The sequence below is a fragment of the Lepidochelys kempii genome, chromosome 5, assembly GCF_965140265.1.
Source record: "Lepidochelys kempii isolate rLepKem1 chromosome 5, rLepKem1.hap2, whole genome shotgun sequence".
NCBI lineage: Eukaryota > Metazoa > Chordata > Testudines > Cheloniidae > Lepidochelys > Lepidochelys kempii.
This window is the reverse complement of record NC_133260.1, coordinates 60,750,210-60,767,382: the sequence shown is the minus strand read 5'-3', so window position 1 is coordinate 60,767,382 and position 17,173 is coordinate 60,750,210. Positions and strand designations below refer to the sequence as shown.

Here is a 17,173-nt window from a genome sequence, read left to right as displayed (position 1 = left end):
GCCGTTGTGCTAATCCCTATTGTTTACAGATCTCCCTTGCATCCTGAGTTACAAAGAGTGATTTACTAATCTGAAAAAAGAAAAGGAGTACTTGTGGCACCTTAGAGACTAACCAATTTATTTGAGCATGAGCTTTCGTGAGCTGTAGCTCACGAAAGCTCATGCTCAAATAAATTGGTTAGTCTCTAAGGTGCCACAAGTACTCCTTTTCTTTTTGCGAATACAGACTAACACGGCTGTTCCTCTGAAACCTGTCATTACTAATCTGAAAGATCAGAGAAGTCTAACAGAAAGGAGCAATAAAGAGGGAATGGGAAGGACTAGCTTGTATTTCGAATTTTACATACTGTGTTTCAAAATCACAAAGAAGTCCAATGTTTTAGGCATGTAATAAATCTCAGTGTAGTAAACTGATTTGCTTTAGATAAAAAACTCTCCATGTTTAGAGATAAAGGTGTCACAGATCCTTCCTGGCCAGTCACAAGGACTACTGTGTGGGATATCCCCAGGGTATTTCAAGCCCTTTGAGACTGAATGAAGTTCCCCAATCTTGGGGTCCCTAGGCATGCTGTCAGGGTGCAGACCTTCTATCTGGCACCCCTGCACTCTGAGTGCAGGAACCTTAGCCACCAGACACTTAGCCCCTCTGATTGCAGTGCTGATCCTTTAGACTCCCCACTCCCAGAACTCCTCCCAAAGGACACACACTTTGTACAATATAACAATGTTATGCTCTTAACAAATAAAGCATAAGAGAATACAGATTATATAAAACATCCTAAACACAACGTCCCTCACTTTCTAGCTCACCCTTCCCCGTGAGTCCTTGGGGGACCATCTGGGTCCAGGAAGGCAGGCAAGGTATATATCCCCTCCTCATGAAGGCTGATGCATGCTAGTTAGTCTCTCTCCCTCGTGGGGCCCTTATCTAGCATCTGGGACCTTGCTTTTTCCTGCCCCACACTTCCTGTCCCTGTCTTCATCTCATGCAAAATGGCTCCCCCCTTATCCATTCCCCCCGCCAATGTGAGTCCATTTATGGACTCCTGCTAGGGTCACCTGCTTCTTTTGTTCTGCCTTTTTGGTGATTTTCCATTCCTTCCAAACCCCACCCCCCCTTCAGACAAAAGGAGGAAGTGTCTTCTCTCAGGTAGAGCATACCTATTGTCCTAAGGTGTTTTACTTTGAATACACAATCATTGAGTGCCAATCACGCACCATTGTCTCTCCCAGGTCATGACACAACCCTGCTAATTTGTGATGGATCCACATATTTATACATTTTCAATGACACAATCATTTCATGATACAATTTCATAAAATCATCCAAAATTCAGAAGTAGTACAGATAGAACTCTCACTTCATCACAGATGGGTCACCTAATATGAAAATGAGGCCCTTTGCAAATCACAAAGCTCACAGATTTCATGTGTTGGCCATGTTGAAAATATCAAATTTCATTGGTTGTCACAGATTTATAGAAAAATGTTAAAACTGAAATTATATATGTAGCAAATGATCATAAACAATTATATTTTTGTGAAGGCTAAAGAAGGTGATTTGCTGAACCATGCATTCTTAGATCTTTATTCGTAAAACTAGATGAGATCTCAGATCTGGATAGTTTTCTATATTGTGTTGCACTACAGCTAGTGTACTCTCAATAAACCTAACCCACTAATTACAGTCAAGATTACATAAAAAGTAAACATGCTGAGTTTGTTTATTAAATTCCCTGAGTGTGTTTGTCAATGAAGTGTACATATTTTACAAGATGAAAAAAAAAAGTTTTCCCATTAACAAAATTAGAGATTATGCATAATTTGAAATAAAAGAATATTGATCTCACATCAATTTTCCTTATTGTCATGGCTGTATAATGAAAATGTCCATATGTTAGGTAGTTTCTAATTCATTCTCCAAAAAACTTGGATAAAATTAATTGTAAGTGAAGCAATAGATAGAAAAAACAGACATGACTAATTTTTGCAAACCTAAATTGATTTTTGTGACTACATCATCGAACTCTCATAAGAGCAGGACACACAGTGGATCTCAGAAATGACTACTTCTGTGTTTCTATCAGAAAATCTCTGAGAAAATGCCTCTGCATTGCTCTTTTGGGAAATGTCTGTTGTGACATGAAATATGGTCTGCGGTAGTTTGCAAAATGCTTATCACTTGTAACCTATTTGCTAAGGAAGGAAACATTTCAATTGGTCTAATACTTGTCCAAGGTTTTTGTGCAAAGAAGATGAAAACAAAGTACATATCCAACATCCAATGTGCTCTAAAATATTAATTGCTAAGACCAGACATATTAATTCCACCCTCTGACAATATATAAACCTTTTGAATTCTTAGTTCCAGCTGTGGTTCCCTACTTCTAAATCCTCCATCTTGTCCCACAGGCAACTAGAACATCAGCTTGTTGCAGACATAGTTTACAGCCTTCAGAAATCAATGTTAATATTGATTTTAAAAGGACAATTAATAAAGCTTTTCATTTTAAATTAATTGGAATCCAGTAACAAAGAAATACACAATAAATCTGTAAAGTATTGGTGTTGAATTCTTGGGAAATTGAGGGAGAATGATTATCCCATACACTAACCTGGTTCCCATTCCACCAAATGAAAAGTAATCACTTTTATATGACACTATAATTGAAAATCTAGTTATAGACATCAGATAACAAAAATATACTGGGAATTCAAAAAGGAAGCTCTTTTTGCAGATGACCTGGTGATTTATCTGAGCAATCCTCAGAAAACCACACATTTCTCAGGCGAGCTACAGAAAAAATAAAGGCAGTGTTTCGATCCAAAACAATGTGTGTGAATCAGTGCCCCCACAGCTGTTATTTAAAAAACAAAAACAAAAAAAACCCCAAACAAACAAAAAACCAGAAAACTAAAAAAGAGATTTCTAGTTAGAGTGGACACCACCTGATTTTAAATACGTTTACTTTTAGTAAATATTAAGTTTTATTTTCGAATGAAATATACCACACCACTACAGAAAATATGAACACATTTAGTCAAATGGTATTGTCTCCTTTTTAAACTTTGAGATCATATCCATCACATTACAATGGTTATTTTCTACAACTATTAATCCATTTGAAATATTACCCATTTTTAGTCTCTTACAAAAAATCCTAAAAAAACCCAACACAAATCACTCTTTTCAAAAACATCACAAAGGTTTGTTCAATTTTCTTAAACAAACTTGAGAGAGAGGAGGTGTAGCTCTCCTTTACTGAAGGTGGTACATTTAAGGACAATACAAGAATGGCAACATTATGACTTTCACAATTACCAAGGCCCCAGTTTGTAACATAAAATTATTATTTAATTAAGCATCCTATTCTCTTGTACTAAGCACGACTATATGCTGTTGCCAGACTTAATCTAAGCCTGATACCTCTCTCACCTTTCCACACATGGAAGGTTAGTTTAATCACGGTATTATTGAAGGCAGAACATTGTCTTTGAGCCAGTTGTCCAATAGTTGGGTTGGATGAATTCCAAGCTGTCACTGGAAATAGCATCCTAAGAAATGTCATTTTCAGGAATTAAAGCTACTTAAGGTTGTGTCTTAGGTTGGTCAAGTATAACAAAAATACATGGTTGAGAAAGAAAATAATCCTGTATATATCTTCCGAAGAGTGAGTTTAGGGCAGATTCTCTCCTGTACTATTGCTCTCTGATTGTTGGGTCCAGATCCAACTCCAACACCACTTAAAACTGTGGCAGGCAGATCTAACCTCTGGTTTAAGGTCTTTAATAGATCCTACACAAGTGGAGGATAGGTGGAACAGAGAAGAACTCTGCTATGGCCATTACATACTTCTGGCACACTCCCTATGCCAAGAGAGGTGGGGTGGCAGGCACAGGTCCCAGACTCAGTACATTTATGCCAACATCGAGTTTCCCCATTCCAGAGGAAGTCTCTGCTGGCGATTTGACAAACCTCTCAAAAGAAAAATTGGCACTGAATTATTAAAGCATTACTTACTAGATTCTCTTTTTATCTCTAACTGGCCACTACAGAAAAAAATTTAATGTTCACACAAAAAAAATTTCATGTCAGAATTTAACATGATCCTTTGGAAGTTTATTAGATGAAAATATTAAGTGTCTCCAGAAGCATGGAACAAAGATTTGGATATAGCGATTCAAGATCACCTGACAAAGGCTAAGTATACATTACATAAATCCTTGCTTGGTTATATCCATCATATAACCAAGTATAATACTTTATTGCTCACAGATTATATTTCACTTTTACAATCACTGGTAAGATTGTCAAAGATGCCAACAAAACTGCTGTACATGTCTTATTGTACCTAGGGCCATATTATATCCTTATGTATGGGAGTACCCTGTTTTTAATCATTTATTTGCTCAGGTTCACAAATTATGTTGGAATATGACTGGAAAAGGTACACCTTTTATCACATTGTTATATGTAGTCGACATAAACATCAGTATGACTGGTGATAGAGACAATGTGGACATGTACTTTTTTACTGATTGCAAAGAAGATAACATAGAGTTCCTGAATATCAGATGTAACCCAAGCTTGGAAATTTGGTGACTACTTAACTAATTATTAAATGTTAATAAATATTGCATATTGTCTACATTAAGGCAGTAGTACAGTAAATTCTGTGAGACATTATTCATGCATTCAATACAAAGTATAGAGACTAAAAGCATTATAAGCAGAGCTGATAGCACCACCTATTATTAAAGTTGCTCAACACTTCCCAGGATAAGATCTTTTATTCTGCTGCTTGTAACGTTGCAGAGCTTTAGCTGTTTGTCCTGAAATTTTGTATGCCAGATGTCTGTCTCGGCTTGAATTGTTCTGGGAAATATAAGCCAAAATGATTCAGCCATTTCCGAGAACAAGGCTAAGGGAATATACATTCTTTTGCTCATATTAAAGAAGTCTTCAAACCATTTATTTGAATGCTCTAGCACCCATATGCTTTGGAAGAAGGACTTGAAATTTGGCAGAGAGTGTTGTTTTTTTGGGGGGCGGGGATATGTCCTTTGCCTTTTCTGTGAAAATCTGCTCAAATATATATGCCCAAGTTATGCTTTTGAAAATCATAGTTTGCACATATTCAATAGAGATTTCTTTGATTTTTAACAGCTGAAGTCTCCAAAGATTCCATCTTCACTGAGCATGTTCCACACCCTAACACTCTTACACATGACCAGATTACATATGCACCATTACCACAGAACACAAGCCTCCAGCACAAGGATACCAGGGCTCAGAGGGTGTCTCTACATAGCAAAGAAAAACCTTCCCTCAGGGTCCTAGAGCCCAGGCTCCAGCCTACTCTCAGAAGTCTATACTGCAATGATACAGACCTACAGCCCATGCCCCACGAGCCTGAGTCAGCTAGAACAGGTCAGCTGCGGGTGTCTATTTGCTGTGTAGACATTCCCAGAGGGACTTTCCCTGTAATTGCTGTGCCTAGATGCTCCAAGACAGAGTGGGGTGGGGCTGGTCTGAGCACCAGAACTAAGAACAGGGAACCGGTCTTTCCTGTGCTCTCAATGGTCCCCTTGTTGGCACCCAGGCAGCATGGAGGAGGAAGGAGTCTGATTTGAATGCAGAGGACACAAATGCCAGACCAGGGAGACGGAAAGGAGTAGACTGGAACATGGAGTCTGGTGAGAATGGAGTTGGGGGAGTAAATGTAAGTGGGAACTGTAGAGGGAAGACTGGGAGCTGGGGGACACTAGGATTGGCTGGGCAAGGAGACTGGGAGATGGAGAGAGGTCTTCTGGAACTGGTTGAGCTAGAACACTGAGACTGGGAACCATGGGTATAGGAGATGGGGGATGGGAATCAGTGAGGTAAATCGAGGGGGATTGGGATCCGGTTGGCTGGAGGATAGAATGCTGAAATCAGATAATGAGCAAGTTGGAGAGGAAGAGTCTGGCAGGGCTGGATTTCCAATTAGGCACAGTAGGCATGTGCATAGGGGCGCTGGCATTCTAGGATCACCTAAAGTTAAAAATGGGTTAAAAGTTTCATTTTTTATGGAAAACAAGAAGGTCAGCTTGGCGGGGGAGGGCACTGAAGATGCCTAGGGGTACCTAAGGTGTAAATCCAGCCTTGGAGACTGGGACTAGGAACTAAAGGGAGGAGAATGGGGACATGCGGGGAGGAGAGAGAGATCTGACAAGGAACTTGTGGGGACTGGCTATGGAACTGGGGAAGAGACTGATACTGCATCAGAAACCTGAAGAGGGAGACTGGGAGCCAGTTCGAGTGGCGGGGGAGGAGAGAGACAGATAGGCAAAGGAACTGGTAGGAAGATCTGTGACTGGCTGAGAAAGGAGACTGGGGCTGAATTTGGGGAGAGGGAGAAAATGGAGGTTCTGGGAAAACTGGGACTTGGAAAAGAGCCCAGTGGAGGACACTAGGATTGACTGGTCAAGGAAACTGGGATTAGGATGAGATGCCTGAGGGGGTGGAGACTGGGACTAAAAGCTTGTAACAGGAACAGGTTGGATGGGGGACAGGGCAGAAGAGGTCAGGCTTTAGGAAAACTGGGAGAAGAATCTTTGCCCACTGGAGTACACTCCCCTCTAGGAACTCAGGATTCCTGAATTTCACCATTCCTCTGCTGTCTGCAAATATCTGTGAAATCCGCTTGCAAATGGTGTGTCTCATTGACTTCTGTTGCAGGTCCAACTATAGAGGATGGCTTTTGTTGCTGTCAGATACTCCATTAGTTTAAGTATCAGAGGTCTGTGCAGTGATTCTAAAGGTTCCAACCCTGCTGATGAGCCCTCTGAGTATCAATATGATGCCAGATGATGGAATTTGTGTATTCAGTCTGTTTTTAAAAAAAAACATAGTAAATACCATAAATACAGACTGGATTTCTGGAGACATATTGGCAATTGTTTTTAAAAAGTACAAAATCTGTCAAATGGTAGACAATCAAATTAATCGAAAATAATCCAGATAGGGAGTTATGGGTCTCAAACCATGCACCACAGAATTTTGTCCTTTATGGGTAAACCTTTCAGTCTTCAAAAGTTGTTTCGGATATTCAGCACGTCTCAGGAGGCTCTCGACAATTTACAGGATTGAACCCAAAGACAGTTTGTATCCTCGACATAATTTAAAGAACTTTACCATTCTACAGATTACCTCTACCTTTATCATTCTACAGATTACCATAAAATGCAAAATTTGTAAATTATATTTCCCTAATAGAGTAGGAATTTAATTTAAAAGAACTTTATCAACCTCTTTTCCAGTTCATTAGTTGCAGTTCAAAATGATCTGGTTAAACAACAATTCAGTCAATCTAGCATCAGAGGGAGAAACATTTTTCTTCTCTTTCTTCTGAACCTCCAACAATTGCAACACTAAAACCGCTTCCAGACACATGGGATAATTCTTCATGGATTATCCTCTTAAAATGTAAACAAACCGAAATACAATGCAACCTGCCTGCCTCTAAACTTGATTGTAGTGTGTCCACCATGTTACAAAGTGACCAAGTCCCATCACAGCAATTTAACATGAACAGTTTGACAAAATGATGTATCTAACATCCCATACCAAAGTGATAGTAATAACCATTTGTATTTCCTGGGAGAGCTGAGATGTGCACTTAAATCAATAAACCACATCAGGGAAATGGTATATTCAGCTAAACATTCTCATGATGTTTTGAAACCCTCAGATATGTAGAATTCCCTTCACGTTTTTCACATATGACAAGAATTTGCTTTTAGCGAAACTTGGCAGCACGTATATCTTGATAAGGCAGTGAATACCTGGATTTAATTGTACCCTTAATTCCCTCCTATGCTTACAGAGTAAAATTCTCTCCTATTCAGAAGGCCAGCACAAGGTCTATACACAATTAAAGTCCCACTTAATCCCTCAAAATAGAGACTGCCCTCTATACTTAGGGTAGCTCAAAGCAGAGCAGAGTGGTTTTCAGTTGTCTCATGCTGACAAGAAGTTACCAGTTCCCTCTGTTGCTGAAAATGATGAAAAAGATCTAATTGCCCTCCTTCAGATGATTATGTATTAGACATCAGGAGATGCTATTACAGATTAAAAATTCAGGATGATAGCATGACTGCTGAGAGGAGTATTTAGAGATTCCAACTTTTTTCTTTTCCTTTTTCTTTTCTTTTAACAGTTGGAAGTACCTCTCTATTTTTTAAGAAAAACAAGTTACTACTCATGCAGCTGCATATTATCCATAATTCTAAATTGTTTAGATTATCAGGTTCTTCAAAATCTACAAGGAAACACCATTAGTATCTTGTAGGCATTTCATCATTTCACACCTGCATTGAGGCTTGCAAGATCAATTCTCACCTTGTCATACTCTAAGGGAGAATAAAACTACCGTAACTTGGGATCTTGCTGTGGTATGAAATACTCTCACAGATGCTATCCACCGTTTTGAGACTATAGGCAGCTGCCTTAATATATCGTATAGTCAAAACAACTTTTCTACTAGCTATTACTAAACTTCTGTCAGAAGAGCAGTTGAATTAAACTGTCTGGCACAGAGTTACATTTTCTTTCTGGCAAGAATTACATTGCCAGCAGTGGACACTGAGAACTGCTGGCACCAAAGGATTATTGCATTATTAGCAGGCACTTCATTCTTTATAATATTTAAAGATGATGTTACATTTAGACAATGTGCTTCCTTAAAGCGATTACAGGTTTCCACATCAATTTTGACATCTGCCTGGAAGTTTGCTGTCCCAAACCTCATAACTCAGAATCCAAAAGTCTCTACCACCTGCTTGACATTAAGAGAGCTCTGAAGGACTGTATTTAACAAACTGCTGTATTCCAAAAATCTCTCCAACAGTTCATATACTATCAGCAGAGAAAACGTGGCTGCTTATTACTACTCAGGCTTTATCAATCATGATTTCTATTAAGGAATCCTGTTTTCATCAAAGTAAATAATTGCTATTTCCTATTACTGCAGATTCTTCAAGAGGTGTAGCAGCCTACTTGGCTAAATGGGGTGGGGGGCAGGATTATTTCTATACACAGCTACAGAGCATAAGAATTTGTCCTGGACATTGCCAGCATTTTAAAACTTCTACGGTTTCCTTGTGAAAATATTTTTATTTTCCTTTAACTACTTTACAATCTTATCTTTATGCTTAGCCTTCAGAAGACTTCATGTGTGTTACTGAGGAAGTTTAAATGTTACTGTAGCAATGATTCCTTACTCTTTCGTAGTGTACCCTCGGTACATGCCACCCTTTCCACTCAAAGCTACTTGATCATGCTCACGTTATAGTCAGTGGCAAAACTCCCATTGATTTTTTTTTTAGTAAGATTAGGCTCTAATTGCTACTTCTTCCTAAGAAATTCAAGATGAAAGGGATACAGTAGTCTGGAAAGGTTGAGAGCCACTGCCCTAGAGGGAAGGGCTGATCCTTCTTTCTAGATTAGGAGGCCAAGTCTAGATATGTATAATTAAGTAATAGGAGCGGTGGTCCATAACCGGATTTCCTACATGCTAATGCAATACAAATAGAAAATGTTACCAATAACAACCAGCACAGTTCAGCTTAGAGAGTTACAGAATATTCTATTACCCCTGAATTTGGAGCATCCCAGGAGAGCTCCTATTATGGTGTAGAAGAAAATTTCTGAACTAAATGAGACTATTAAAATAGTTATATTGTTTACTCTAGACATTGCCCCAACTAAAGCTCAGATTTTTATTCTGAAAGAAACTTGAAAATTTTAAACAGAAACCAAGTGCTGGCTGCCCTCACTCCTTTTATTTAAATTTCCTAGGCTTTTTAAAAAAAATATACACACAGTAATGATGTGGCAGTATTTATAATTTCAGTTATTAATTATTCAAATCAGAAAGACATTATGGAAATTTTGGTAGCACTTGAAGCAAAGTAGAAGGAAGAAGGAAATTGGTGTGTAATTTCTCCTTAGATACGTTGGGCCAAATTCACCCCTGGCCTAACTACATTGAAGTCAGTTCCCAAGATCCTGAACAGCACTAAGCTCACACTTGGTGCAGCTGAGGAAAGAGAAACTGCCTTGGTGTAATTTAAAGCAGACTCCAGGCTGCTCTGAGTTATGCCAGCTGTAGCAGTTATATTAGTCTCCCAGGGTTCAGCCCCTCCTGACTGTGGCATGCCCCCTTCTGTCCCATGTGCCAAGTTACAGGAGCAGGTGGTGTAAAGCTAGTTTTATGCCAACCAAAGATTCATCTGTCCCACAAGAATCCACCCTTATTTACTGAAGGTGGCTTTAAATGCCTTTTCGCTGCTGGAGCAGTGCAAAGGGCACTTAGCAACAAGGATCTGGCTTAATGGTTTTATATCAGAGAGAAAATGAACCTATCATGACTGATTTTGCAAGATAGTACTGATTATATAGAATAGGATTTTCAAAGGCATCTGATGCCCTTAAGTCATTTTAGAAAATCCCACCCATTTCTTATAGAACAGCAAAGACCAGAGAGAAACAGTTTAAGATGCACAAGAGTGTACGTGAAAAAGAAATATTAAAAATTTGTAAGTGAAAGTTTGAAATGAAAATTCCACATGAGCAATGGGATGAAGAAAAGGAACTATATCCTCTCAAGTGTGCCAGAGCTGCCCTGTCATTCATGAGAGATGGGTGAGGGGAGGCAAAGGGGCATAGTCCCAAGGAATGTATTAGAGCAGCCATAGGGCTGCTCTAATATGTGCCAGCACTAGTGGGACCCCCAGTGCAATCTGGCAACACCTTGCTTTCTCTCTAGAATGTCCCCCTATGTTGGGAAGGCCATGAATGGATGACACTTAGCCATCTATGCCAGCTTTACACCAATCAGAGATTCTCCTTGTATTGGAAATCCTAGCTGTTTGTCTAAGCTAGCTTTCCATCTGTTTTGAGCCAGTAAAGCATGGCCAAAGATTCTGACCCCAAATTTGCCTGATTTAATCCAAAGTAGCATGTCTAGTAGGAGATATGTCATCATCACCTCAAAAGGTAATGATCCTGCAGCGTGTACTCAATGTTGACAACATGCCCTACTGATTATCTATAAAGAGAAGGGTAATAGAAACTAATGACAAAAAAGTAACTTAGTTTGGTTACATAGCCTACTTTCAGTCCATAATCTTATGTTGAAAAGAGACTATTTAAAAATAACTGTATAATGAAACCAGTGTGTTTAACTATCTATGTTACAGTGCCAGTTATGTATAAAACTCAGCTTCAAAAAATTTACCAATATCTAAGAAATAACATGTTTTTTTTTTAAATTTCACATCTGATCAAATGGGAGTAAACAAATAAGTTATAAATAAACTTTTTTAATTCTCGTGTTTCATATTTGTTCTTAAAGAGATTTTTTGTCTTTTTAACTCAAAACTATTTATTTTTCCAGGACATTTCAGAATGGTTTTGGTGAGCTACTTCCATCAGATTTCTCCAAATCAAATATCAGTCACCCATTACACTGGCTATTTTGCCTAACACCATTTTGTCCTCCTTTACTTATGTGAGTATCTCTAGTTGATATAAATAAGAAAAAAAACAGGTAGTTAATACTAGTTAGATATTGCTGTGATTTTGTGTTGATAGTGTTCCTCGATAAATATTGTAGTTAAAATTCAGTTGAAACAATATATAAGCATTTTTTTGAATTTATTACAAGTTTTATCTGATGTAAAGTGTTCTGTTTAAACTTCCATGATCTATAAAAAAGGTCATGAGAAAGGCAGTGTATTATGTAGCTCTTTAGCAGTGTATTTATGTTATGTTAGATATCTGAATTATTTTCAGTATTTCATGTTTATGTTTCATAAAAATATAAATATACAATAGTTGACAATCATGTAATTCAGCACAGGTACAATTTTCATAGCATATTAATTTAGGAGGAAATTAAAAGAGCTAGCTCAAAAAAGTAGGTGTGATATTTAAATAACCAATTGAAAAATATGCCAGTATTTTCCATTGCTTGGTTATATTTGATTTTTAGGGAACTTGCTACATGTTTAAAAGCAAATGAATAATTTCTCTTTCTGTTTCACTGCATATAATAACAAGTATCACAAGGCATATGTTGCAAGCTGTTCTGTCATTCCCTTTCTAATTTTGGTCCCAACGTACTCACACACCCATTGTCGATCCTCTCCCAGTCCTTGCTTCTTCCCCATACCCCCCTCCCAAGTTATTTTTGACTTCTAGCATTTTCTAAGGGACCTTCCCCTTAATTTTTCATAATTTAGATGTTTATATTTATTCTGAGAACATATATTTTCATATTTAAAAACAATAAAGAAAAGAGAAAGGAATCTGGCTCCATTCTTAAAATAATTTATGCTAAAATGGAAGGGCCTGCTGCAGTGAAGACCACAGACAAGATCCTGAGCTTTGAGCCATTTTTGTGATCTCCTGATTCTGGGCCAGTTTCCACAATGTAACTTATGCCATGGATCACCAGGGTAAAAAGATGCCCTTTACACACCTTGTACTGCTTACAGGGAGAAGGGCAGTGTAGTGTAGCAGCTATTATTGTCTCTTACTCTACCCAAGGATTCTTCCTATGCAAGGAAGCCCCATTTCAGTCAGCAGCAAAATTCCCACTAACTGCAAGGAAGTCAGGATTTCACACATGGTCTTTAGGGCAGCTTTACTCTGAGGAAGTGGCTTAAAGCTGCTCTGACACTACTAAGGACTTACATATTGCCACTGTGTGGGACAAAAATAATAAGAATATAAATGATGGGAGTCTATGCGCCACTCTATACACTGAGGAAATGAATTCCGAGGTAGGCCAGCACAGGAAAATAGGAGGGAGATAAGAAGAGGGCAAATCCACCACAAGCAACATGACCAGTGTGTCCACACAGAGACAATCCATATGACCAGACTCCAAAAACACTTAGTACTTGTCTTTGGCAACAGCATTTTCACCTATTCAGAAAATTCCCTAGATGCTACCTCAAAACAAATATTAATACTTATTATTATTATTTTATTATTTTGCCCTGTCTAAGCTGGTGGTGCTTCCATGAAAATGCAGAGTCCATACAACTGAAATGTTTATTAATTTCAGAAGTGATGTTCAGTATGATAGTATGCTGTGTTGCTTATGGTGAATCAGATCTATACTGGAGTTAGATATGAAAAAGTGAGAAATTGTGTTAATCTGATAGTAATGTACTCAAACATCTTCTTGTTTTTAGAAGTAACCCATGGGTGGAGGAAAGCTTGATATTTTAAAAATTCTAGATACATGTACACATTGATTTATACAATGTTTCTTTGACTTTTTACATTTTTTGTTTTTTTTAAATAAACATTATTAATTTCTGTTTGTCTAATAAAAAAGTTTGAAGTTTGCACATTTATTTTTCATGTTAGATTCCAACAAAAATAACACATTTGTTTATCTAACTATTTAGTGACTCGTTTTAATGAATATTTATGTTCTTTTAGTTATTTGGTTTGATGGTTCAGAAATTGCTTTTTTATGGACCTATAACTCTACTATTGGCAAATCATCACTCTTCCCTTTTCTTCCATGATTACAAAACTGAAAATTTAAATGCCTGATATTTATATATAGTTTACCTTTTGTCTCTTTTTTTATGAGGCTAATGTTATATTCACAGCTACATGAGCTAGGAGGATGAGAGAACATATGCGTCTCCATATGTCCAATACAAAAACTTCTCAGTGCATTTATTGGTGCTAGCTCAGTGGCTGTAGGGAATGTCTGCAACATTTTATTTTTCCTCTGAGTGAGTCACACCACTGTACATTTCAATTTGCAAGAGGCTTAAAGAGCCAAGAACTGGTGTATATAATATATTGCAACATGATAACTTCCCATCTGGTCAATGACAGACAAAGCTTTATTTCTACCCAGATATTCTAAAAATGGCTTTTAATTTATTATAAGTAATTTTAAATATTAATATTCATCTACCAACTGACCAAACACCTAACAGTCTCATATTTGGGGGGCAATGAAAAGCAGTGGTGGAACGGGTGCTGTACAAATATATGAAAGCCAGCCATAAAGGTAAACACAAATGAGGCTGGCCACTGTAATTTTACTGAATTTATAAAAATGTAGAGTTTACCCATAAGCCAGAATGCTAAATGTCATTAATATTATTGGTTTTTTTAATGTTTACCTTTCTTGTAACATAATTCCTGCTTTGTTGCTTGTATGCATGTCTTAAAGACCTGTTGTGTATATATAATATATAATGTATTTTAAGAATAGTTATTAAAAATGGAAAGGATTAATCCTGAAAATTTATTTTAATAGATGTAAAAAAATTCAAGGTTTTCTATTTGCTGTAAATTGTATTAAGATTTGAATATGTGTGTATACATATTAGTTATATATAAATTACAAGTCTATACATACATATTTATTAATATACAGTGAACATAATTGTCAAGCGGTTGGGGTTTCTACATACACAACATACTTGACACAAACTCACAAAAGCATGAAAATGACAGGGAAGCCACCTAATAATATTTCTCCATCCACAGCCACATACCATCCCCACAATTACCATACACCGCAGAGAGTGCAATCATAACATTGTCCACTCACAATACCCCTTTACCAAACTACCCACTCACAATACTGTTCCTTGCAGATGTTTGGCATAATGGGGTTTTGGGCTGTGGGGGAGTTTGGTAAAGGGGGTTATGGGAGGCAGACTTACTGTACATGATCTGAGGCAAATAGGTTTTTGTGGTAACGGTGAGGTGTGTGCTTGCGGGTTAAGGAGTAGAGGGAGTGTACTGTTATGTGGCTTAAGATATTACGGTGATGAGTACAGTATAAAAGCCTGTGTAGAATAGAATAGAACTTTTCATGTCCATGCTTTTTGTGGCTTTGTGACTGGTATACCATGTATGTAGTAACCCTGACTGAACAACAGAGGTTGTGGTGTATTCATTTCTAAGGAGTTTTAATGCTCAAATGAAGGTGTAGAGTTGAATGATGAGGCAGGAGAATGAAGGATGGGCAGTGGCAGACCCATGGAGGTAGAAGTGCAGCAACTGACAAAGATTTTTTTCCATCAGCAAGTCTTCTAGGTTATGTGCGAGCTGCTGCCGTAAATGGCACATAATATTTATGGTCAGCTGCTTATAAATCCTTCAACATTGCAGGATACAATCAGACAGAAAAGTGTAGTTCCTGGTAAGAAGATTTTATCTGATAGAGAAGGTTTTGTGTGTGCACTAGCACACAGAATTTATGCATGTATAGTTTTTGCACTGGTGCATAAGTAGTTAATGGGCTGGTGCATGTCACGTTTATGTTTATAAAGTTTACGTGCATAGTGAATAAACTTTCTCAATCATCAACCACTGGAGCATATGGTTTCAGCTCAGATGAGTAAGTGTAATGGCTAAAAATGATGCAAAATTGGTTTTTTTCAAAAGCACATTTTATGTAGGAAAATATGGGGGTTTTTTTTGTTCTTTGTTAGATGTCAATCAACAATGAAAGGGAAGACTACCAAGGACAAATTTTGTCCAGAACCCAATTTCAAAGACTTCCTTCTAAAAACTTATGCTGAGAAATAAAATAAAATCTAAACAGAGCATTCAAAGGACATAAAAACTAACACTTTGTGGAATTATATATCAAGAAGACATTTACTTTAGAGAAAAGCAAGATTTTATGTTCATTCTAAGCCCATTTTAGAAATCTATCTTAACTATGGAGTCAATACTAAGAGCCTCCATAATGTAATAAAATATTAATGATAGAACCAGTCAATTACTGAAGAAAGAACATTTGTGATCATTCATTTGGATTCTAAATAGCTGTGTGATTCAGTCATATTTGTGCCTTTTTAAATTGCTATTTGTGAACATTCACATGAACAGGTCCACATTTACAGAAGAACTGGGTTTTCTAAAATGAAGTATATCAATGATCCCTGTGTCGATTAAGCGATCATTGTCAAAAGGACAACACCTTTGTCAGAGCTAAACAACTCTGACAGAAAAGGAGAAGGTTGTAATAATTGGCCCAACAAATTTACCCTAATTGTAGTGAAAGTTCATAAGAAGTCACAATAAGCTATAATAATAAATGTTAATGGAAAAAGGTGCAAAAGTGAGAGAGACTGAATTAGTCCAAACAAAAAGGCCTACTGATATAATTCAATGACTGTGTTGCCTCATGCTTGGTATGCAAGACTGTGTGAAACCAAAAATCAGTGTATCCAAATTGGTGTGTCAGAAATTAGGCCTAATTTGTGTCATAGAGTTTAACGCCAGAAGGGATCATCAGATCATCTAGCCTGACCTCCTGTTAGGGTGATCAGGTGTCTGGTTTTTGACTAGAACACCGGGTCAAAAATGGACCCTGGCGGTTCCAGTCAGCACCACTGACCGGGCTGTTAAAAGTGTGTGGGTGCAGGGCTGGCAGGCTCACTACTCAGCTCTGCACAGCTCCCGGGAAGCAGCTGGCATGTCTCTCTGGCTCCTAGGCAATAGGGGTGGCCAGGGGGGCTCCACACACTGCCCCCCACCCCCGCAAGCGCCAGCTCCACAGCTCCCATTGGCCAGGAACTGGGTCTCAGAGAAGGGGCAAGGCAGGTGCGGGGCAAGGGTCTTTGGTTTTGTGCAATTAGAAAATTGGCAACCCTACGTCCTGTATATCACAAGCCACCAGCACCACCCAGCACTCTCACAACAAACCCAACAACTAAAATTAGGTAAGTATTACAGCTCACAGGAGACTAGACTATTGGATGCTGCAGGCAGAGAATAGGAGAGACCGAGGTTCACCAGTGCCTGAGGCCCCCACAACAGCAGGGAAATAATTAAGTGAGATATCGCCAGATATTCCTACCAAGTGACCTGCATCCACATGTTGCAGAGGAAGGCGAAAAAACTCTCACTCACTGCCAGTCTGACCTATTCCTTCCTGGCTCCACATATAGCAATCAATTTGACCCTGAGCACGTGGGCAATATCAGACAGCCAAGCAACTGAGAGAGAGAATGCTCAGTGTCACTTTAGAGCTCTGGTCCACCCTGTCTCCAGCCATGATCAGCTCTGATGCTTCAGAGGAAGGAGATTTTAAAAAATCCCAGAATATGTTGGAGGGTAGCAGGGGGA

General features: G+C 38.2%; 1 protein-coding gene across 14 annotated transcripts in view; it reads left to right on the top strand.

The window, feature by feature from the left end:
• KIAA0825 (KIAA0825 ortholog) overlaps window positions 1–17,173 on the top strand; it is a 419,203-nt gene that overhangs the window by 191,392 nt on the left and 210,638 nt on the right. For all 14 annotated transcript variants that reach the window (XR_012158966.1, XM_073344491.1, XM_073344493.1 and 11 more), the window contains one exon: window positions 11,442–11,555. Coding sequence is in view for 13 of the 14 variants with exons in the window: in XM_073344491.1 (XP_073200592.1) it covers window positions 11,442–11,555 (114 nt within the window). In the remaining variant the exon portion in view is untranslated. The remainder of the gene's footprint in view (window positions 1–11,441; window positions 11,556–17,173) is intronic.